A 21,946-nucleotide genomic window follows, 5' to 3' on the forward strand; every position below is an offset into this window, starting at 1 on the left:
TAAGAGGGATTTGTCTGTTTGTATAAAAGCTGAAACTGATGTGACCTGGGCTCCTGGGGGCATACTGAGTGACTATTGTTGGAAACATATTTGACAGGCCTGCACTCTGCAGAATAAACTCTTAAAGAGCAAGCTGAGAGAAACAGGTTGACGACAGGTTTGAGTTTTGATAAAACATACAAAATGTTCGGTTACTCGCCACAGTTTCCTAAAACAAAAGTCTCTGAACTGATTTTATTACCTTAAAAACAATTGAGATAATGTTCCATTAGATTTACACAAACTAGGGGGAAAATAAAACATGACGGGACTTAAATATTGGGGACAACACTGATTAATATTAGTAGGAGTTGGAATTTTACTTTCAGCTGACATAGATCAGCCTGAAACAGATCTGTAGAAGGGCTTGGTACCATAAAGACGACCAACACATGAAATGAACAATAAGCGAAAGCACGCACAGTCCGTGCTCAAGTGCAAAGATGCGTGATTTACTTAAAAAGAGACTTTGATACAAGTGTGTGCTTCCAGGTCTAAAAATGGAAAGTAACCTTTTAAAAGACAATCTCACAAGTTGTGTCGATGCAAAGTCGACTGATCCCCACTACATGATACAGGTTTAGGATTATCAAACCTTTCTGACTACAAATACAATAAAGAACAATATACTGATCATTTCTGAACATTGAAACAACCAATTCACCATAAATTATTCTCAGTCAAAAAAACCAAACAAAAAAACAGTCCATGTCACAAGTTACAAACTCCTCTCGCCACAGATCACATCGGAGTCTCCCTCTTCTGCACAGGCGTGTAAACCCTTTCTAAATGTTATTGTCTCATGCAAATGTTGGTCAAACTTGATCATTTGAGCACTGGAGCATTATCTCTGTAACTCAGAAGCAGAGCTTGAATGGAATTTTGAAAAGGAAAAAAAAGAACTGGGACCAATTTACTTAAATACAGAATGAACCACAATAAGAAAATATGTCTGAATTGGTTTCTGTTGTGGTTGGGAGTGAAAGGAAGAAGAGCTTCCAAAAACTACTTTCGAAACCTTCGAAACCTAAGTGAACAAGCCCATCATACAGAAACGTTGGAACAGGATAAGGTTTACTGCTCTGTTGCCACACTTCTCATTTGCTCCACTTTGGCACCCTGACTGAGAACTTTTCTTATAATTCATGTAGGCGGTAGTTTGATATTGTCGAGCTGAAACAATTAAGACCCTCCTGAAAAAGATATTATTTCCCAAAACCTACATACATATCATTCAGCATCAATCACATTGATTCACACGTGCAAATTATTCATGTCATAAGATCAAATGATCAGATGGAATCTATGAATGCAACCTCCACAGACTTCAGCTTTTTTTGTGAAATGTCTGTAAAAGGGTGCATTCATAAATTCCAAATAACAAAGTAGCAGTTTTTCGATGCTCCCATAAGATGTCTGGGAGTCATTTAGCTGTGTGTACGGCGTCTAACTAATTTAGAAAACCAGAAGTCGATAGCACCTTTTACAGTGGAAGTATTTCGCAGGTACCATTTAAACCAGACCAAATAAATGACATATGCTCAGAGACCACCACCAAGGCCAATTCTGCAGAATGCACTTTTCTGAAAGTGCTCCAGATCTCTTCCAACTTTGTAATGGGCTCCTATTTCCCCCAGCCTCCTCAGCTCTTCAGTAAGTTAAATTGAATTTGCCTGGTATATATTATATTAATCTATTCTGATGTGTAATTAATCTTCTTCTTGTTTGTGATTTTACAGAGTACAAAAATACATGACTAAAAGACAAAAACCCAGATGTTCCACACGACTCAGTTCAGCAAAACCCACTGAGTAGTGGCAACATTGACAAATTGTTAAGAATAAAATATTTCATATGCCACATTTGTAATCAGACAATTTTTCAATTTATGATGTTCTGTTTTGGCTATAATTCTCAGTGGACATTTTATGTCCATGTTTTAAGCATGAGAAACCTTCCATAATTCATAATTTGCAGTGAAGGAAGCTGGTGGTGGGATTAGAAGTTAAGCAATAGCCTCCAAAACCCAGACAATCATCAAACAGCAAATTGATTTTGTATGGCAGGAAACTCAATGCAGCTTTAAGGTGAGAACACTGCAGACAAAATTTAGATTGCAACACGAAAGTAGCAGCATGAACACAATGACCCTGACAACCGTTTGTTATGTAGTTGTTTTATTTTCTTTAAAGGAGACATTTGACTATTTCATGAATAATATCAGTTTATCTTGTATTAGATGGGAACAAAAGGCTGGAAAAGTAAGCGGCACTAAAAAGAAACAGCTGGGTTTCAAAGAGCACCTGCAAGAGGTTCAGCAAAAAAAGTTCCATCTGAAAAAAAAACTGCAGCTCAATTTCAGAATAACATTCCTCATAATACAATTCTAAAGACTTTGAATATTTCACCATCTCCAGTATATATGATCAGAACTGGAAGACGTTTCTGTGCAATGGATGCAGACCAGAAATCAATACTAGACGCCATACGCTCCCATCCAGTGTGTAGGGAGAGCAGGGCCTTGACACTGCTCGAATCACATATTGTTTAGGACCAGAATGAACTCTGTCTAGACAATGACGGAGATGTAGTAGCATTCTCAGACAGCAGGTGCCAGATCGAGATTGTGTTTGGGCCACATACACACAGAATGATATCAAGAGGTATAAGAAGATCTCACAAACTAAGGTCATTGGGAATTTCCGTGCTTGCTGCCATGTACATGTCTCTGTGTCGTTCTGGTCAAGAAATTCCCCATGAGAGGCTGCAAAGATGAGTCCGACTACTCTTTTCTCCACAACAATTTCAGCAAGACAATACCAAACTGCATCTATCACAACAGCATGGCTGCTTGGTAGAAGAGCCCCGGTACTGGATTGAAAACATTTGGCGTGTCTTGACACACTGAAATACAACAAAGATCCAAGACTGTTGAGCAGCTCGAATCTTGTATCAGGCAGAATGGGACAAAGTTCCTCTCCCAAAGGTCCAGTAACCGGTCTTCTCGCCTCTCAGACGTTTACAGACCGTTGTTAAAAGAAGAAGGGATGCTACAGTGTTAAACATGGCCCTGCCCCAGCTCTATGAGAAGAGATCTTTTGTTTCTCAATCTCAATAGCTGATATGTTTTTCAAGTTTATAAGATTTGCAAGTCCCTGCATTCTGTCTTTGTTTACATTTTACGCTGTTCCAACTGTTTTGGAACTGGTGTTGTAATACAAGCCAAAATTAAATGAAAATGAAAGAAGCAAATTAAGTCATGTGGACAGGTTTGTAGAGTGCTCGTTATTCTAATTAGACCTCTCAGTGTCATCTGGGTCAACTACATGGTACTGCTGGAAAGAAATTTTAGAGTTGTGTGACGCTTGCATAATTTTCCTTACAAAAAACAAACCAACAAAAACACTGCCAATTGATATGAAATGATTTATTTGCAAAATTTAGAGACTAAATTAGTCTCATACATAAGAGACTTAAAGATTACACTGATCATGTTGGGAGCACGCTGAGAAAACACATTTAGTACAACAGCAGCAGCAATAAAATCAATCTAAAGTTCCAGTATGTAACATTTAAGGCAATGTATTGGTGGAGATGGGATAAATATTCATAACAATGTTCGTATTAGTAAAGAATTGTGTAAAAATAAGACTGATTTAGTTTTCATTACCTTACAATAATCAGTATCTAAAAAAACTGCAGATCTCCTTCTCACTTTTCAGACATGTTGCCATGGTAACCACAAGGAGTGAAGCCAGACTTTGGCTCTGAGGCAGACCTTTTGCACTTTACATAACCATTGTGGTTAGGCGGAGGTTTGGTTTATTCAGAGTGATGCAATTAGTCATTTGTGCCACTAGATGTCACTACACCCATCACAATAGCCTTTAAATATAATAATTCCTTACTCTGGCATCCATGCTGAATCTTTTAAAAATGATTATTATCATTATTATAAATAATTAGTTCGATTGTACATGTCACTACTTTTAATAATAGTTTTACCAACTGGTAACCTCAGTTGTAGTCATAATTTTGTCACAGACTTAAACACTTGTGAACGGTGAAGTGGTGGCTAGACGTGGGGATACTTAATTTCTGATCTGGGTTTCTTTTTCTGAAGCAACCCATTTAGCAAAAGATATATCCACTGCGTTATAAAACCATCGCACAGTGAGTACTTTGTCATCTTCAGTCAATAGCAGTATAAACACATTGTCCTATAGCTAATGTTATTTGACATCAGGGAGAAAGCATCAGAAAGAAATATGTCCCCCAAATCTCATGCAACCCATTCAATGGAGGCAACTAGTACCAATAATATAGGGGCAGACATGGACATGTCTTTGCCTTCCCAGGAAAATAAAAAGTGACTTAAGAAGAGATCAGGTATGCCTGTGTATACCCTAAACCACAGCTCTGAGTGCATACGTCAAAGATCCCTGAACAGTCCATCAAGTAATAAACTGAGCTGTGATAATAGTTCAAACTGCACACGGTCCATTTTTAAGGAAGCAGAACTTTCTATTCAGAGACTCATTGCTACTCTACATCACTGATATACCGCTGATAGGCTTCGTTATCAGCATTGCTCTTGCTCAATTTCCTTCTGACTTCTCTCTCAAGTTCAAGAAGTTTTGAAAAGAGCTCCTCAGACAGTTCCTCGTCAATGCCCATCTGAAACATGAACACAGCACAGAAAGTTAGTTATCATTACAGAAAAGCCTGATTAGTTACTCATAGATAAAGCATGATTTCCATGCATGTGTCTCAATGCTAAGCACTCCATAGATAATGTTGAGGAAACAACACACAAAAGTAAATCTTCAGCCCCAAAATGTTTGTTGTCTGAGTATTTGACCACTCAAGTAACAAAATAAACACAACTTGAATCACAATGCAATTTCTGCCCGACACTGCAAATAATAAAAACTCGAGTGGTATGTCTGTGGAAACATTACTCACTTGTCGAGGCTCAGTGTAGTTTGTTCCAAGCCCTGATGTTAAACTGTGATACTTTGCTCTTGGATCCAGAGACTCAGGCTTCTGAAGAAACAGCCAGTACTGTGGACAACCAGAGCAGGAGTTTATTTTCATGGTGCATGAAGTATAGACATTAGAATTATTTGGAGAGATTATCATGCGGAAATTAAAGCTGATAACATACTAGTGCCTCTGCTCCATTATATGGTGTAAGTGTGAAAGTGTTGGTGAATATTCTTATCTGTTAAGAGAGATAAAAGAGACACACGAGAAGATGAGACAACTTGAGTGCTGTTAGACACAGAATTTAACAGACGTGAAATAAATGACAACTCACTATCCACATTATGGGCATGATCAGAGTCCAGAAGAAGGAGGGGAGGATACCGTAGGTCAAATTTGTCATCACCAGTCCTGGACATGTTACAGAGGAGAACAGCCCCTGTCACAAAGAAAATTTTGTGCCATCTTCTGATCTGTAAGTCTCATTGATCAAGCCCTCTCACAAAGGACTCCAGTCTCTGGATTTAAAACCTTGTGTTGTTAGTCGTTAGTGTACCAGCGCTGACAAACCTGGTTGTTCTTGTGTCTATTGAGAGCCAGGCTGAGCATGTCGGATGCATATTTGGATGAGCTGTAGGGCTCCGTCCCATTTTTGTGCTCAATGTCCTCGATGCTGAAGGCAGAGCGACTGGCGTTGCTTGAGGATGTCCACACAACCCTGGACGTGTGATCTGGCTGACACAGGAGAGGCTCCAACTCCCTGATCTGGAATATAAACACATAAATGGCAGCTTCCCAGGACAGAGAAAACATTTGCAGGTAACATATATATTTAGCACTGGCTTCAGCAGAAATCGAGGTGATGGATGTTAGAAGTGTGTTTTTTTCCTTTTCTGACAGTACATAGAGATGCTTTACAACTACAATATGTTGCTACCATACAGTAAAACATTAAGAACTACAACCCTAACTCCCAAAAAGTTGGGACACTGTAAAATAGAAATAAACACACAATACAATGACTTGCAAGTCTCCTAAACCAAGATGGGCTGCATGGTGGTGGTGTGTTGGGTGAGTGCGTGTGCAGTCTGTGCTGTACCAGAAGAAAATGACCAAACAGGTTAGTGGCAAAAACTTCTTGTAGGCCATCTGAGTTGAGACGGTCTTGCTGAGTTAAGAGACCTTGTGCTGTCGCAAACATGTTGACAACATTCCTGCAATGATGAAGGTAAGGGACGATGAGAAGGTGGAACTGCCAGTATCAAAAGGTCAATCATGACTTAGTTTCCGAAGTTTACCTGGAAAAGAGACCTTTGCAAAATGCTTTGAGGTCCACGGCTGGGTTAGGCATTATGCCTGCATTTAGATACAGAAAGTCAATTCTGCTGTATCTGTGAAAACACAAATAAGCATAAAGATCAGTGAATCTCAACACCTTTTTTTCCACAGCTTATGATCAGGTGATGAAAGTGCACAGTGAAGATAATGATCTGTGTCATGAGGTCTCTCACCTGCTCTTGATTTCTTTAACAGCATTGAGCACTGACTGCACAGAGCCCACATCGAGGTGCAGTAAATCTACACGGGCGCTGGTGTGAGAGTTCAGAAGGGCAGAGCGGGCAGCCTCAGCCCGCTGCATGTTTCTGCAGGCCAGGCACAGTCGCAGCTGAAAGTCCTTGGTGAGCAGCCTCTCACACAAAGCCAGGCCAATGCCGCTGCAGACACACACACACACATATAGATAGATGACAAGGAAACGCAACCAGTCATATCCACACGCCTTTAAGCCAACAGATTTTGGGATTAGCAAAACATAAAGAACTAGGTTAAAGAATCACGGAGAGAGAAGAGTTGTGTAAGTAGCGTTGCATGCATTAGTCATTCTGACTCTGGCTTAGTTGGCATTATTTGCTGATGCTGCACTTGGGTGCAATTTGGGATAGAGAAAATGCAGATGTTTATGGAATGCTCTCATAACTGTGTGTGAAGTTAGGAGCTGAAAGGTAACACTCAAACAACGTAAAAATAAATGAGTGTGCATTTTTACAGCTCAGAGGTGTTACGGACAGCTTATAACACATTTAGAGGCTGTTAATCTCTCAATGGGAGGGACACTCTCCCTCAGAAACTCAATAGTTTCTCATGAGTTATCCAGCTAATTAGTTGTGTTTTCATGGAGCCATGAAGTGACTAACCGAGTTTTTGTTGAGTTCTAAAACGCTTTTTCGGTGCTCACCTGTTCGCGCCGGTTACAAGAACAACTTTCTCCATGTCTGAACGGTTGTAGATAAAAAGTCGACAGTCACAAACGCTCTCAAAGCCGCTTCGTAATGTCTCTAACCGTGGACGAACAACCCATCGTCCGACTACACATCAAGGCACGTAGCCTATGTGAACGAGCAGCTGCGTGGTGTGATTGGATGTCAATAAACAGCTGGCCAATCAGCTTTCGCTACAGTGTGCGAAGAGGGACAAAACTGTAAAAGACAGCAACTACAGAATATACACATACGCATGTGCCTATGTTACAAATAGTGTTTCTTTAGCTTTTAGTGAAATGGTCTTAGTTATTATATTATTTTCTTTCTGATAGCAGAAAAAATTCCCTTTTAAACATGTTGACTTATAAAAAAAATCTTTAAAATAAAACAATTAATGTAAAGTGAAGGTAAGACTGGGATTAGCATCTGACATTAACATCACCATATTTATTGCTGTTTGCCTGGGTAATCACAGAGAATTGTTACACGTACAGCCTACATTGAATTTATTAGTGAACAGTTCAATAAACAGCTCATATTCTAACAAATACCCTCCTTTGATTATCCAATCTAAGACTGACCAAAAGCCTTTCTCTGCCCAGTCACAACAGCACAAAACCCTCTTTTACACAGAATACACTTTTATGTTTAGAAACGATTTTTCAACAGAAGAGCACCTGCTGATGGAATCTGGACAACTATGATGGTTAGTTTACAGACACATTAATGATCCCCACTTAATAGAAATCTATTCTACTACACTTATTAAAAATATATTCAGTGAAACTGAGAGTCCAGTTTATCAAAGCTGTAGTAGCTATTTCTTAACACACAATTCAGCGAAGAAAAAGACAAAGGAATTGTAACATGATTAAAGAAGTCTCTTTATTTACAAATATTTTTGTTCTGACAGGTATAAATGCTTTTTTTGTTTTGCTACTTATCAACTTTACAGATAATATGTTTCTGCAATGGTACAAAAATGTGTCTATAAAAGACGAGAGAGCTTTTGAACATTCTCATGCAGAGAACCGTCCTTATCATTCCATATGTTCATGTTTAAATAACCAAGCAAACAGAAATGTAGGGTAAGAAAATATATACACAACTGTGTTACCAGGACTGTCATGGAGCACTCTATCAGTAGCATGAGAAATGAACAGAATTAATAAATACACAGAGTTGTGAATGCTCTATAATTGCATGATATCTACAGTAGAGGGCTTTGTTCAAGTGTGTAGTGTATTCTTCATATATTCAAATATGTACAGCACCATTGGCACATGCAAGCACTGACAAATGGTGTTGCCTCTGACTCCAAATGAATTCCAAATGCATCCACATTGGAGGAGTCAAGTGAGACAGTTCATGGCCGAAAGAAGTTAGATCTCTCATCTGCTATGCCATGCTCTCCATCAGCTGAGAGTGTATCTCCTCAAAACTCGGCCTTTGCTTGGCATTTCTCTTCCAGCAGCTTAGCATAAGGTTGTTGTAGACGCTGTCAGGACAACATGGAGGCTTTGGCAGGTACACCTGGAGGCAGGAAGAAAATCAGCAAATAGGATGATCGTGATTAGCCCCATGGGCAGAATTTTTCATTTGAAAATACAAAGCAAAATTTGCAACATATCATATATCGTAGAAATAACATGAGCACCATAAACACACTATGACTAACATAGAATGTACCCCGGAGGAAAAGTATGGAACACCAAAAGTGGCATATTCATATTTCTTACACTGCAAAAAGCGCTGGGTCAATAGCGTCGTAAAAACATGCATACTTTTGACAGCATTCAGGCCTGGCACATTCAACCTGTGACTTTATACAATTTACATTTTTAAACAAAAAGCTTTTTTTATATTTTTAAAAAGACAAAAAGTGTTTTACTGCATGAAAAGCAGCAATTTAAGGTAAAATATGTGGAATAATGGCAATATATAACACTTTTGGCATTCAGTAGAGGCAGCATTGATCTGTGCGACACTCACCTGCTTGTCCTGGTCCCTGAAGAACTCGCCTGTGTTTTCGATGACCAGCTCATCAGAGAGCTGGGAGTAAGGCTGCTCCTTACACAGAGTGAGAATTTCCCACAGAGTTACTCCGAATGCCCACACATCACTGGCCATGGTGAACTTACCCTGAAAGGACAGTCGATAGGCAGCTTAATGTCTGACAGAATCTAGCACAGATTTAGGCCTAATCCCAGTTCTTCCCCTTTGACCCTATCACAAAGTCCTACCCATCAAGGTGCCCCTTTTCGTATGAGAATCAAATTGTAATTGTAATTGAGGGTCAGCTGGGGTCCAGATCCCCACTACGACTTGATCCTCAAAAGAAAAGGGAGGTCTATGCTACCTACCAGAATGCAAAACGGAGGACTGGGGTCAACCTGAGTAATTGGGATTTATACTGACTTGCACATGTTAAAAAATTATAGCTGCAATGCAGAAGTTCAGTCAAGTGGACCAGCATTACATACAATAATATTTGTCCACTTTGCTGACCTTTTATATTTCTGAATTCTTTCAGTAAAATCCAGCAATATCACCATATACAGATCTGCTGTCATCAAACTACCATTGAGTCAAATGATTTTGTATGGTCTTCTGGATTATGGATACGAGTCAGTAGCAAAAATGTCTTAAATACTTTGCAGTCTAAAGTTAGACTTGTATCTAAAACCATCAGGGTCTAACGGACAAATTGGGTAATAATGCTTTCTTGTCAGTTTGTTTCAGGCCCTCTTATCACTCACTAGGAGAATGCTCTCCCATGACATCCAGCGAATGGGCAGGACTGCTCGGCCCTGGATGCGGTAGTAGTCCCCTCTGTACAGGTTGCGACTCATGCCAAAATCAGCAATCTTTATGGTGAAGTTCTTCCCCACCAGGCAGTTGCGGGTAGCCAGATCACGATGGACAAAGTTGAGAGACGACAAGTACTTCATACCAGATGCAATCTGTGCTGCCATGCCAATCAGTTTAGTGTAACTGTGAACATGAATCACAGGAGACAGGAAATACTGATCGGTGTGTTCATACACACATATTAACTCTTTTTAGGACAGTTATTAGAACTAAGTGTTAAGCTAGGATCCTACCCGACCATGTCCTTTCCATCTTCTTTTCCTGTATTTTCTTCGTCAAGGGCCTCCTTCAGTCTGAGACTGCACAGGAACTGATTCAGGTCACCATTTTCCATGTACTCAGTGATCATGCACAGAGGATCTGTGTCCACACACACCGCCAACAGACGGACAATGTTTGGGTCCCTCAGACGGGACATGATGCGGATCTCCTTCAGGAAGTCGTTCCTGCAGCATGCCGGGGACAAACAAGTGGAATTTACCACTTGACTCACAACAAGATGAACAGAGCTGAAACAAATATTTCGCACCAGTTTGCTTTTACCTTGCATTCTTGTTTGCATCTTCCCGCAGCGTTTTAACAGCAACAAGCAGTGGTGACTCATTGTTCCCCTCAATGGACAAATCCTCATCCAAAAAGTCCTGCATGCGATCAGCCTCACATAAGTGCACCTGTGTGGAAAAGCAGTCCTTTATCCATTTGGCAACATTTGAAACCATCTATTTAATTACACTAATAACAACAAGTGTTGCTTATTTGTCAGTATATAGTGTAAAGTCACATATTTTCACAGTTTCTTGCTTTTGCCACACAACTTAATTTTTTATAAATGATAGCTTTAAAGAGACACCAACATAAAGATGGCAAGGAGAGAACGAGCTGAGAATGCGAAGCCATGCCAACAAAGATTAGAGCTACAAAACTGAACATACTTCTCCAAACTGGCCCTCTCCCAGTTTCTCCTTGAAGGTGAGCTTCTCTCTTGGAAACTCCCTCATAGATGACTCTGTGCCAGCAAAAAGGTTCAAGTTGACAGCCGTGATGGAGTGCGTGCTGCCATCTGAGGACTCCTGCAGACTGATGATGTCTGCCTCTGCATAATGCGGAGCACTGTCTGAACTGCCTGCAAGTGCTCTGCAAGAGGTGCTTGAATCTAGAAGGCAGAGAGCAGGACCTGAAGCTTAAGTTGACATCAAAGAGATTTAGGCGGTTTTCTTTTGCCAGCTTACTGTACCGAGGTGTTCAGTGGACTGCGCAAACTCGGGCAGTTTCCGGATGAGGCGGGAAGGCTCCTGGTAGTCGGCGCAGAGGGGGTAGATTCTCTCATAGGTGGAGTTTGGGGTGGAGCAGCCCTCGCTGGATAAGGAGGAGTGATGGAAAGAGAGAGCCCGGGTCTGGATGGCAAGGCGAGCTGTGAGCTCATCATCCAACAAGCGACGGGATGCCTACATGTGTGTGAGAGAGTGCAGTTTATGTCTAATAATCATCTACAGATCTGACAGGTTGTGTGGATGTAGATTCCTTTTCTGGTTATGCGTACACGTTAGACTTTGATTGCCACAAATCAAGCCAGGCCTGCTCATCATCAGACAAGAATGTGAGCTTTACAGTGATTATTTTCACATTAAATTCCAAAATAATGCTAAGGCTTCAGATAAATACTAAGAATGACTCTCATGTCTATTAAACAGACATTTCTACACAAGGGGACGTTTGAGAGCTTTGAATCTAGACAGAGGAAAAAGTGACTTCTTCAGATTACTTCATGTTCAGTACTACTTGAATCAACACCCAAATGGATCTCTGGAAGCTTAAGCGTAGAGTGTCTTGAAGGTGGTTCTATAAGAAGCCCTGTCACAGGTGATCTCCAAATTATAGAACAGTTTATTCCAGGATAAACCGGATCGACACATTGAATATCAAGGACAGTTGGGAGAAGGAAGGCCATTTGTTTTTGTTTTTTTTCTGGTGAGAGATTGAAAACATTGTGTAAATTAGAATGTGAACTGATGTTTAACTATTCAACGAGAATTTAGCTTGACGGACTTCTCTTGGTTTTTCATTACCCCACAACAAATACAATACCAAGGGTACACCGATACAATGTTATTGGAGACTGTGTGGTGTAAACAAGGCTAGTCATTTTCAGGTCTTACTGGTGGGCGATTCCCAGACATTTAGAAGCTGTATGTAAGGTTATATGACTCCCTATTCCTCGGGAATGACTCCTTCGAAAGATGGGAAAACTATGGCAGAAAATTATAACTGATACCTCTGGCAAAAGGCTATCTAAAGAAAATGGCCGTCGATAGAAATTTGATGGTCCAAATGATTTCAGTATATTAAGCCTGTTCAGTTTTGTTATAACACAAGAGATGTGGTAAACTTTAAAACATTAGCAGAGGATCATATTTAGTTTGTTCTTCAACAGGGACATTGGTATTTAATACTATTTCATAGACTCCCTATTTATGTCTGGAAGTAAATATGATGAAGTATGTGGGTGGCCCTTATTTTTTCTTGTTTACACAATGTTCCTTTTTTCAAGTTCACTCTTCAAACATGAAGAAATCTCTTTAATCAAGACATGAATATGAAATAATTGACAAAAATGAAATAAAAAGTTTTCTCACCTTCTCAAGCATCTTTTGCCAGACCTGCCGCCACAGTATGATGACTATGATAGCCAATAGGATGGCTATGATAGCCACCAGGCAGCCAATCAAGATCCTTGTATTGCTGTCATCCACTTTGTGAGTGGGATCATCCCCTGAAAAACCAGATAAGAGTTTATTAAGAGTTGATTAATTAAATTCACATTGTTATGGTATAGTCCCCAATGATCTTTTAACAGATTTTGAACAGATATCATTCTAACTGAAAATAGCATCTGATACTCCCAACAGAGGGCAATGTTTAACCAGGAAACATTTTCTTTCACCTTTCAAACTGAAAATACTTCTAAATCAAAATCCCTTTATAGTGAGGTGTATGACAAAGATTAATTAAAACTAAAAATAATTCAGATTTAAAATGACAAATGAATAGGTTATACTTTAAATATATATCTGCTTTTAAATGCTATCTGCGGTTGAATAAGAAAAATAGTTTGGCAGCCATCGTCAACCATTCTGCCCTTATTATCACCAGCATTTGCCTCCACCAGCTGACTGTCACACTGATTAAATTTCAGCGTTGAGCTTAAAAAAAAATCCAAAAAACTTACCTGACGCCGCATTGCCGTGTCCTCGTTTGCGAGGAGTCATGGATGTGTTATACACAGCAGAGCCTGAAAGCAAAGGACACAAAGGGGCAAAAAGCTGAACCATAAAAACAGCCAAATCAGAAAGGAGAAGTCTGAAGTAAACAAACTGACAGCTTATGTTGTGGAATTCTAGGGCTTTGAGGAGACACCCACACTTGATCTTTATTTACCTGACTGGAAGGCCACCTCACTGAACAGCATCCACAAGTCACTGAAGTGAAAACGGCATTTGATGGTCCTGGCTGTGCGATCCCTGAGAGGCACGGTGACAAAATGAGCGCTTTGGCCCGTGTGGTCAGCAGCGGGCCTGAAAGTCACAGGGTCAGCCTCCCATTCTGACCCTGACCGGAAGTAACAAGTGACCTGTCTGAACATCCTCACTCCACGGTTGAACATGTTGTTGCAGTGAACCTGAAAAGGAAGAAAGCTCTTTTAGAGAACAAAAACATATATGTAAGTATGAATATATATATATATATATATGTATATTATGGCATGCCGTTCAGGAAATTAATCTTTGAATATATGGAATGAAACTCTGAATATATTGAATGAACCTTGAATATATGGAATGAAACTTTGAATATATTGAATGAACCTTGAATATATGGAATGAAACTCTGAATATATTGAATGAAACTCTGAATATATGGAATGAAACTTTGAATATATTGAATGAAACTCTGAATATATTGAATGAACCTTGAATATATTGAATGAAACTCTGAATATATTGAATGAACCTTGAATATATTGAATGAAATTCTGAATATATTGAATGAACCTTGAATATATTGAATGAAACTCTGAATATATTGAATGAATATGATTATATTCAAAGTTTCATTCCATATATTCAAGGTTCATTCAATATATTCAGAGTTTCATTCCATATATTCAAGGTTCATTCAATATATTCAGAGTTTCATTCCATATATTCAAAGATTAATTTCCTGAACGGCATGCCATAATATATATATATATATATATATGTATGTACGTTTTTTTAAATTATGAGCACTATATTTTTAAACCAGGGTCTTACTAAGTTGCAGTCTTCAAGGACTATGCAGAGAAAAATCTCATTTCCATATCCTCTATAACATTTTTCTATTACATTTTGTACCCCAATAAACTGTGCAGCAGCCACGGAGGATGGGTGCTTGCCCAGAATGTCACAGCAGAGCTCCATCCTGCAGAGCGTTAGCTCAGCAAATTTAAAACCATCCCACTTTTTTCATCCCCATGTTGTTCACAGAAATACCTCAGAGTCACATGATCTGAATTCTTACCTTCATGGAAGTGAAGTTTCGCATGTGGTCAAAATCAAAGATCATCTCCACATAACCTTTTGGGAAAGTCTTGTTGCTCCAGCCCACATAGTCATATCCAGGCCACATACCGTAGATATGGCTGTGGAGAAAATCATCCAGTCCCCAAGTGCCATCTGTCAGCTGGCCAAGGCCCTTTGTCAGTCTGGCAAAGGGATGCAATTATGGATGAATAGTTGATTAAAAAAAAGAAGAAAGGAAGAAAGAAATAAAAAGAAAAGTTTTTTTTCTTATCTAAAAAATGTGCATTGATAACTGCTTTTCTTATAAAATCCCATCCTCAGTCAGCTATATAGAGTATGAATGCACTCATACCTTCTACAAGTTTAACATTAAATTCAGACCTTTCAGTTGACGCTCCATCATACACAGAATCATTAAAGAAGACATCCAGGCCCCGGTAGATCATTTGGTGTCCATCTGGAATGCTATAAGACATCAGGCCGTCTAAAAATGGGCAAGTCAAACATGAACTATTAGGACTGATTTATGTGCAGACCAATATTTTTGCATTCATTTTGTGAATGAGCAAAATGTTCAGCATGTAAAACATAAGAGAACTTCACACCCTGTAAACTGGAAGGTTTCTGAATATTATGAGGATAATTCATGGAAAGTTATGACTAACCGAGCCATTCACAGCCGTAGAGCTCCACTCTCATACACACGATCATGGAGTGGTCGGTGACGGGCATGAAGCGAACAAAACGCGCTATAATAGGAGGCTCCAGATCCTTCAGAACAATGTCATATGCATTTCTATTGCCCTCGATGACCTGGCAGAGGAGAGGCAGGGGATGCTTTTAAGACAGAGCAAAATGTCATAGATAGACAACAAATCACGTCAAAGTACGCAGACTCAAGGCTTCATCTTGGTGGACAAAATCTCTGCACTTTGTTGTGGAACCAGCAATAAAAGATTCATTGCAGGTCGACTCATCAAATAATAATCAAATAAAAGTGAAAATCTATTATAAAAGTCCAGCATAACAAATTCTGGATATTGTAAATATGACTGAAACCATTAACATCAATGCATTCAATCACATTTTTTTAATCACTTTCTTTCATTCTTTTAGTCTTTAGGACTGACATTTTTTGTCATCTTGTGAGAAATAAACCTGTGGCCTGACATCTACAGGTGTGGTATAAAAGAATTAGCACAGTCTCTCTCAACTCTGAGGTTTTATGTATCAGGACATAATGAAAAAAAAATTGGTCCATACCAGGTCTTAAAATGAGGTAAATACAACATCAGATGAACAACAACAGACAACATATTACATTGTGCCATTATTTTACAAAAACTAAGACAAAATGCACAAGTAGTTTGTGAAAAACAAAGTCCATCCTTATTGGTTCCAGTAGAACGAAAACGGTAAGCAGCAGCCAGGTGCTGCTAATCAAATGTACACAATTAATTGATCATCATCAGAGTGAGCACTTCTATAAAAGCAGAAGTTTTGTTAGTTTGCTGGTCTTCAGCATTTAGGTGTGTGTTAAGACAATGCCAATGAGGAAAGACATCAGCAATGATCTTAGAGAAGCAATTGCTGCCGTTCATCAATCTGGGAAAGGTTATAAGGCCATTTCCAAGCTATTTGAAGTCCATCATTCGACAAACAGAAAGATTATTCACAAGTGGAAAACATTCAAGACAGCTGTCAGTCTTCCCAGGAGTGGATGTCCCAGCAAGTTCACCCAATGCTCAGAGAAACTTCAAAACCCAAGAGCTAGATCCCAGACTCTACAGGCATCAGTAAGCATGTTAGATATTAAAGTTGCAATTTAAAGTTGGTTAAGTTAAAATTTAAAGAAAAAAAAAATAAAAAATGGCCAAAGTGAAGATGTTTGGTTATAATGCACAACTCCAAGTTTGGAGAAAACCAAACACAGCATATCAGCACAAACACATCATACCAACTGTCAGGCACGGTGGTGCCACTGTGGTGCCAGAGTGTCCTAGAGTCAGATGCAAGACCATCTGTCTGATAGCTAGAGCTTGGCTGAAACTGGATCATCAACAGGACAATGATCCAAACACAGCAGCAAATCTACAACAGAATGTCCGAAAAAGAAAAGAATCAAGGTGTTGATTCTGCAAATGAACTGAATCAACATTGTAAAGAGGGGGACAAAATTCCTCCATAAGGATATGAGAGACTGATGACGTGGATTACCAACGATTACTTCAAGTTATTGATGCTGAAGGTGGCTGCAATAACTTGCAGCTACTGTATTGTGGGGTGTACATAGATTTTTACGCACTGCTTCTGCATTTAGGCTCAGTTTCTGGTAAATAAATTATAACTGAGTGTAATATATCATGTCTTGTTGTTCATCTGAGATTGTATTTACCTAAATTCATGTTCCGGTAAGGATTTAAAAGGGTTTTCTTATTGCGTCTTGATACATAAAACCGTGGAATTTAAGGAGGATGTACTTTCTTTTTTAAATAATTATGCACAGTAAATACTATACCTGAGACTCTTTGTCATAGAGTGAAACTGGTTAGCCTGTTAGAAAACGGTATTGCAGAATACTGTGTTATACAAAGTCAATCCAGTCTCTAAGAATCAGGGTGTTTTTGCTCCATTTCTACTCTTTGCCCACGTCAAACTAAAATTATGACCACTATATTGTAAATTACTTCATGAAATCTGATGTGAAGGAACAGTTTCAGACATTAAGAAACAGTGATATCCAAATATGCTCACCTGCCTTCCCTTCCTGTCACGCCAACCCACCCAGTTGCTGCCGTCACGGCTGTATTTGATCCTATATTTCTGTGCAAACTCATTCCCCATGCCGTCAGCATGGCGACCTTGGGTGCCCACCAATGTGATGAAGTGCAGAGTACGCAGGTCCACCTGGAGATACTCTTTCAGGCCATCCTGCTCTGACATGATGTCAGGACACCAGGCCCCATCACCGTCTCCGTTGTCAAAGTCAAGTCTGACGACAAACATAAAAAAAAAAGAAAGAAAAAGGTGGCATTAAAGGACAGGAAGGACAAAAAGTTGAGCTACATCGCACATGCTGTCTTTTGACCTGTTAGAAGCTTTTTCATAAGAAAAATTGAATAAAACCATTTACCTTCCAAATCTTGCAGCAGTGGACTCAGACCAGTGACTGGAAGCAGAGATGTCCTCATCCTGTATTTGCCCGCTGTTCATTCCCAGAGGATAGCGACACATTTCTGTAAATATACAGGGCATCACTGACACACATGTGGCAAACATTAGGTATATGTGTTTGTGCACGTGAGGGTGACAGAGTAAATGCTGTCACATGTGAGTTTTTAGCCTTTTTATATATTTGCAGGACTTGAACAGTTGAGAGCTAAGTGGTCAGGGCCCCTTCCTCCCCCCAGTCTTCTTCCTGCAGCCTTGCAAGGCCTCTAAAGCCAAACAGAGGCATCACTGTGTAGGTGCCAGTCTAAGCAAAATGAGAAGGGAGTGTCCACCGAGCTGCCTGCTCTTCATTTTTCATGCATTTTCATGATTTCCACCACAGAGATGTAAGAGAAACATTTTAGATTTTAAGGCCTGATCAGGTTCTATTTGTAAAAGTATTCAGTAACAACAGAATGAATATTGTAACACATGGTGTTAATATAGTTTAGTGACCATTCTTGTACAGTAGCCCATTGCAGCTACCTGAGAGCCCCTGTTTATCATTACCTTTGAATTAAGGGGAAATTTCTGTTGTATTCACAGTTCCACAGAAATCCCTCTCATGCACCTTTAGGAAGCATATGAACAAGCAAGCCTTTGACTGTGAAAATATTCCAACTCGTCAAATGAGTGCATGCGTGTGAGGGAATGTGTGTGGAGGTGTCTGTGTGTGTTACCTAGAAATACACTTACAAATTTTCAACTTTATTTTCCCCCACAAATGCCCCCCTGCTTGTGAAAGCGCTGCCTGTTCTGAGGATATTTACTCTCTGACCATTAGGTAAACCACACATGCTATCACAGGCACACGTGCACACACAAACACATTATATTTCTGCATTCTGAACCCACCCACCTAAACATGCTCCAATCGAATTCTAGTTTAAATTGATTTCAGTCTTTAATATGACACTTCCATAAGTGTAGTTAATACACCCCTGCTTTGGGCACACAATAAAACTAAATATAAAGAGTCAGCAGGGTGAGGAGGCAGAGTGGAATTTTTCCTCATTAACATTAATGGTCGAAATATGTGGATAAGCGTCTACCTGGGTTGACTTGAGCCTTTACAGTTACAGTCATCAGGATAATGAAGACAGGGGGTGTCATCAGTTTAACCTCTGTGATCGTCATCTCCTCAAGAAGTTGTGCCCCTGAAAGGAAGGCTGAGGATCAGTGGGTAAGATAAACAGAACAACTTGCCATGAACACTTTTAAACATCGAGCAAATCTTTCTCAGCAAAACATTTATTTTCGGATTAAATCTTGAATGACCTACCCTACACACTAATCATGGTATTCTGGCCGTGCTTAAAGAGAGCAGTGTGCAATAAAGAATAATAAAGAGATTATAAGAAAAATATCAATTAATCGATTTGAAAAGAGGACCAAAAACCCATCAAACTGCAAACTCCTTCTGTTGCTCACCACAATACTCCGCAATAGCATTTTATTCTCCTTGGAAAAGCTTTATCAAGGTCTTGTTGACTTGTGCCTCTAACATATTGCGTTAATTTAGACTATCACTAATGTTGTGCTGATGAAAAAATTAGGGCATTTTAAGATAGCATTGTTGCTCACAAGTAAAGATAGAATTAAAAAGAATTGGTCATGAAAATGCTGACTTTTATTTTCTGCATCTATTATGCCTCATGTTTTAAATACACATTTCAGCAGTTTTAATTCCTATAGACATGTTTTGGTGATAAGTTTTCATTTATTTGTTTTTTATATGGCCTCTTTAAGTGTGAGTACAGTCTAGTCCTTCTACTTCTACATGAGATTATTTCAAATATAAAATCTCCTTTATGATGTTCATCCACAAATGTACCCCAAGCTGACACAAACTTCCTATAAAGTCAGTGATGATATTGATCTTAACAGCCACATATGAGAAAAATATGGGTTTGACTTACTTTTGCAGGCTCCTCTCGCCTTATTAAACTATCAGTCTCAAGGAATATTCCACATCTGCTGTGAGCTGATGTGTTCAGCACCACAAGCTGCTGACCTCTTCTTCTGAAGGACTTTCTGGGAATGGAAAGGAGGGACAGAGGAAGAGAGAGAAAGAGAGAGGGAGAGGGAGGAAACCACGGCTGATGTAACAGTCGTCCTGGCTGGAGGAAAGAAACTGAGAAAATAACACACTTTGAGAATCGGAGGTGAGGCCAAAATCCAAGAATTCCACCTGATCCACGAATGGTTTCAATTATGACCCAGAGAGGGAGCTGAGAGCTGCAGTATGTGTGGCTTCCAACAAGAGCTACTGACAAAAACAGACTGGGTGTCATTTCCTTATAGGAAAAGCTGTTAAATGTTGAAGCAGACATCATGTTTAAAAATAATGTGGTCACAAACGAGATGAGTCAAAGGGACTAAAAGTACAATGGGCACACAGGCTGAAGCAGAAAGGGAGCAAAAGTCTGTTGTAAACAGAAGAATCTGAGATGTTTGCTATAAGTTAAATGTTTTCTTTTTACAGTATATACTAAAAAGTGCATTATAGAAATATAAAAGAAAGAAATAGAACAACACTTTATTCATGTGTATGTTAAAAATGTTTTCCTGTATAATGAATGAGTGTGTTTGAAAGGGTGAACGTGACTTACAGTGTAAAAGTGCTTTAAGTAGTCAACAAGACAAGATAAATGCTATGTAAATGCGGTCCATTTATCATTAACTATTACACTAGACAGAATTTTGATGATCAACATTGTGTCTTGTCCACTTAGCTTCAGATGAAAGACAGGAAATAGCCAAGCAAGCTGTTTTTCTTTTCAGTCTAAAAAGAGGTTTTCTTGCTGACAAACACAACTGGATGTGCACACATCAGGGGCCAAACCACACAGCCGGCCACAAGACAGCACAAAAACTGTTTTAATAAGCAGTGAAACTGGTAAAGTTGCTCATTCAATTTTTAGATATTTTTTCAGTGTTAAGAGTTTAACAAGAATTTCTGTAAAATGTAAGTTGACTATGCTTCTTATGGATTATGCTCAGTTAGTCAAAGTGAAAAACGGAATGACATGGTATGACCTGACATGAATGACCTGCCAATCAATAGTTGTTGTAAACCGTGGAATAATGCACTAGAAATGTGTGCGCTCAGCTAGCTCAGTCATATATTTGTTAGTAAGAAGTCCAATGTTCACAAAGGAAAATCAGAATTTTTAATAGATAAAGGTTTGTGACACTGGATCAGGATTTTGTAAACTGAGACAGAAAGTGAGAACCACAAATTCTGTTGCCTTCATGACCATGGGACTTTAGTCTACCCTTTTAATGACCTCGATCCACAGTCTCCTCCTGTTCAATGGAATATGATCCTCTTTTAAAAGTCACCATCCATCCATCCATCCATCCATCCATCCATCCATCCATCCATCCATCCATCCATCCATCCATCCATCCATCCATCCATCCATCCATCCATCCATCCATCCATCCATCCATCCATCCATCCATCCATCCATCCATCCATCCATCCATCTTCTATCCCACTTTAGCCCATCAGAGGCTCCTGATGGGCAGTTTACTGCACAACAATTCCTCCTTATTCCCTCTTAATAGCTTAGTTCTGCCAGACATACTGAGAAGAACTTGATGGTGTTGGACAAAAAACATTGCTTACAGAAGCTTAACATAGTTAGCTATTTCGCATATGCTAAGAGCTTTTACTAGGCCAGAAATCTTCCAAATATACATTTGTATTGAACATACATGAGTTGCATCAACAAGTGTATTTTGTTGCTTGTCGACACAGTCACTTTGCAATTCTCACATTTTCAGAGTTCATGCTAAGCTATGCTATCTAGTTGCTAGTTCCAACTAGCCAACATATTTACTGTGGCTACAGTACAGTACAGTATATTTCCAAACTTTGGGAAGTGAATTTCACATGCACTGTTCCTTTGATAAGTTATTACTTAGTAGACCAGCAATTCAAAATGAAATTGAACTCAACTGAAGTAGTGCACTTCACCATTTCATAAACCAGTGAGAGAAAGAGAACAAATT

The 21,946-nt window shown here is 39.3% G+C and overlaps 3 protein-coding genes across 5 annotated transcripts in view; 1 reads left to right on the top strand and 2 right to left on the bottom strand.

Moving 5' to 3' along the window:
* The window catches only part of LOC140269003 (regulator of G-protein signaling 21-like), a 281,430-nt gene that overhangs the window by 46,053 nt on the left and 213,431 nt on the right, over positions 1 to 21,946 (top strand). The window lies entirely within an intron of this gene.
* LOC140269118 (3-keto-steroid reductase/17-beta-hydroxysteroid dehydrogenase 7-like) lies at positions 3,446 to 7,410 on the bottom strand. Of its 3 annotated transcripts, XR_011907581.1 has the most exons (10): positions 7,262 to 7,410; positions 6,537 to 6,740; positions 6,324 to 6,416; positions 6,125 to 6,239; positions 5,596 to 5,790; positions 5,360 to 5,464; positions 5,207 to 5,263; positions 5,005 to 5,103; positions 4,082 to 4,716; positions 3,446 to 4,047 (listed from the first exon to the last, which is right to left on the bottom strand). XR_011907581.1 is itself a non-coding variant. In XM_072364140.1 (9 exons), the coding sequence occupies exons 1-9, from the start codon at positions 7,294 to 7,296 to the stop codon at positions 4,582 to 4,584; spliced, it is 1,038 nt and encodes a 345-aa protein (XP_072220241.1). In that variant the 5' UTR covers positions 7,297 to 7,410; the 3' UTR covers positions 3,446 to 4,581. The 3 variants fall into 3 exon arrangements, 2 of the variants coding, with proteins under 2 accessions (XP_072220241.1, XP_072220242.1); XM_072364140.1 differs by having other exon boundaries at positions 3,446 to 4,716; XM_072364141.1 differs by lacking the exons at positions 3,446 to 4,047; positions 4,082 to 4,716; positions 5,005 to 5,103; positions 5,207 to 5,263 and having other exon boundaries at positions 5,355 to 5,436.
* LOC140268227 (discoidin domain-containing receptor 2-like) lies at positions 8,179 to 20,220 on the bottom strand. Its single transcript, XM_072362994.1, has 17 exons — positions 19,875 to 20,220; positions 18,979 to 19,095; positions 17,850 to 17,952; positions 17,471 to 17,708; positions 15,382 to 15,529; positions 15,098 to 15,200; positions 14,715 to 14,898; positions 13,593 to 13,833; positions 13,384 to 13,446; positions 12,791 to 12,927; positions 11,392 to 11,602; positions 11,090 to 11,310; positions 10,701 to 10,828; positions 10,391 to 10,603; positions 10,046 to 10,280; positions 9,279 to 9,428; positions 8,179 to 8,819 (listed from the first exon to the last, which is right to left on the bottom strand). The coding sequence occupies exons 1-17, from the start codon at positions 20,218 to 20,220 to the stop codon at positions 8,685 to 8,687; spliced, it is 2,973 nt and encodes a 990-aa protein (XP_072219095.1). The 3' UTR covers positions 8,179 to 8,684.

The sequence above is a fragment of the Leuresthes tenuis genome, unplaced genomic scaffold (assembly GCF_036924035.1).
Source record: "Leuresthes tenuis unplaced genomic scaffold, fLeuTen1.0.hap1 SCAF_14, whole genome shotgun sequence".
Taxonomy (NCBI): domain Eukaryota; kingdom Metazoa; phylum Chordata; class Actinopteri; order Atheriniformes; family Atherinopsidae; genus Leuresthes; species Leuresthes tenuis.

Excerpts from the sequence above, each read along its gene's own strand:
- LOC140269118 (XM_072364140.1), bottom strand. The coding sequence starts at position 7,296 with ATGGAGAAAGTTGTTCTTGTAACCGGCGCGAACAG. Across the intron at positions 6,240-6,323 it reads TGCAAAGGTCTCTTTTCCAG|GAATGTTGTCAACATGTTTG; the intron begins GTAAACTTCGGA and ends TCATCATTGCAG. Across the intron at positions 5,104-5,206 it reads ATAATGGAGCAGAGGCACTA|TACTGGCTGTTTCTTCAGAA; the intron begins GTATGTTATCAG and ends GGTTGTCCACAG.
- LOC140268227 (XM_072362994.1), bottom strand. The coding sequence starts at position 20,220 with ATGACACCCAGTCTGTTTTTGTCAGTAGCTCTTGTTGGAAGCCACACA. Across the intron at positions 13,447-13,592 it reads TGAGGTGGCCTTCCAGTCAG|GCTCTGCTGTGTATAACACA; the intron begins GTAAATAAAGAT and ends CTTTGCTTTCAG. Across the intron at positions 12,928-13,383 it reads ACACGGCAATGCGGCGTCAG|GGGATGATCCCACTCACAAA; the intron begins GTAAGTTTTTTG and ends CTGGTTTTTCAG.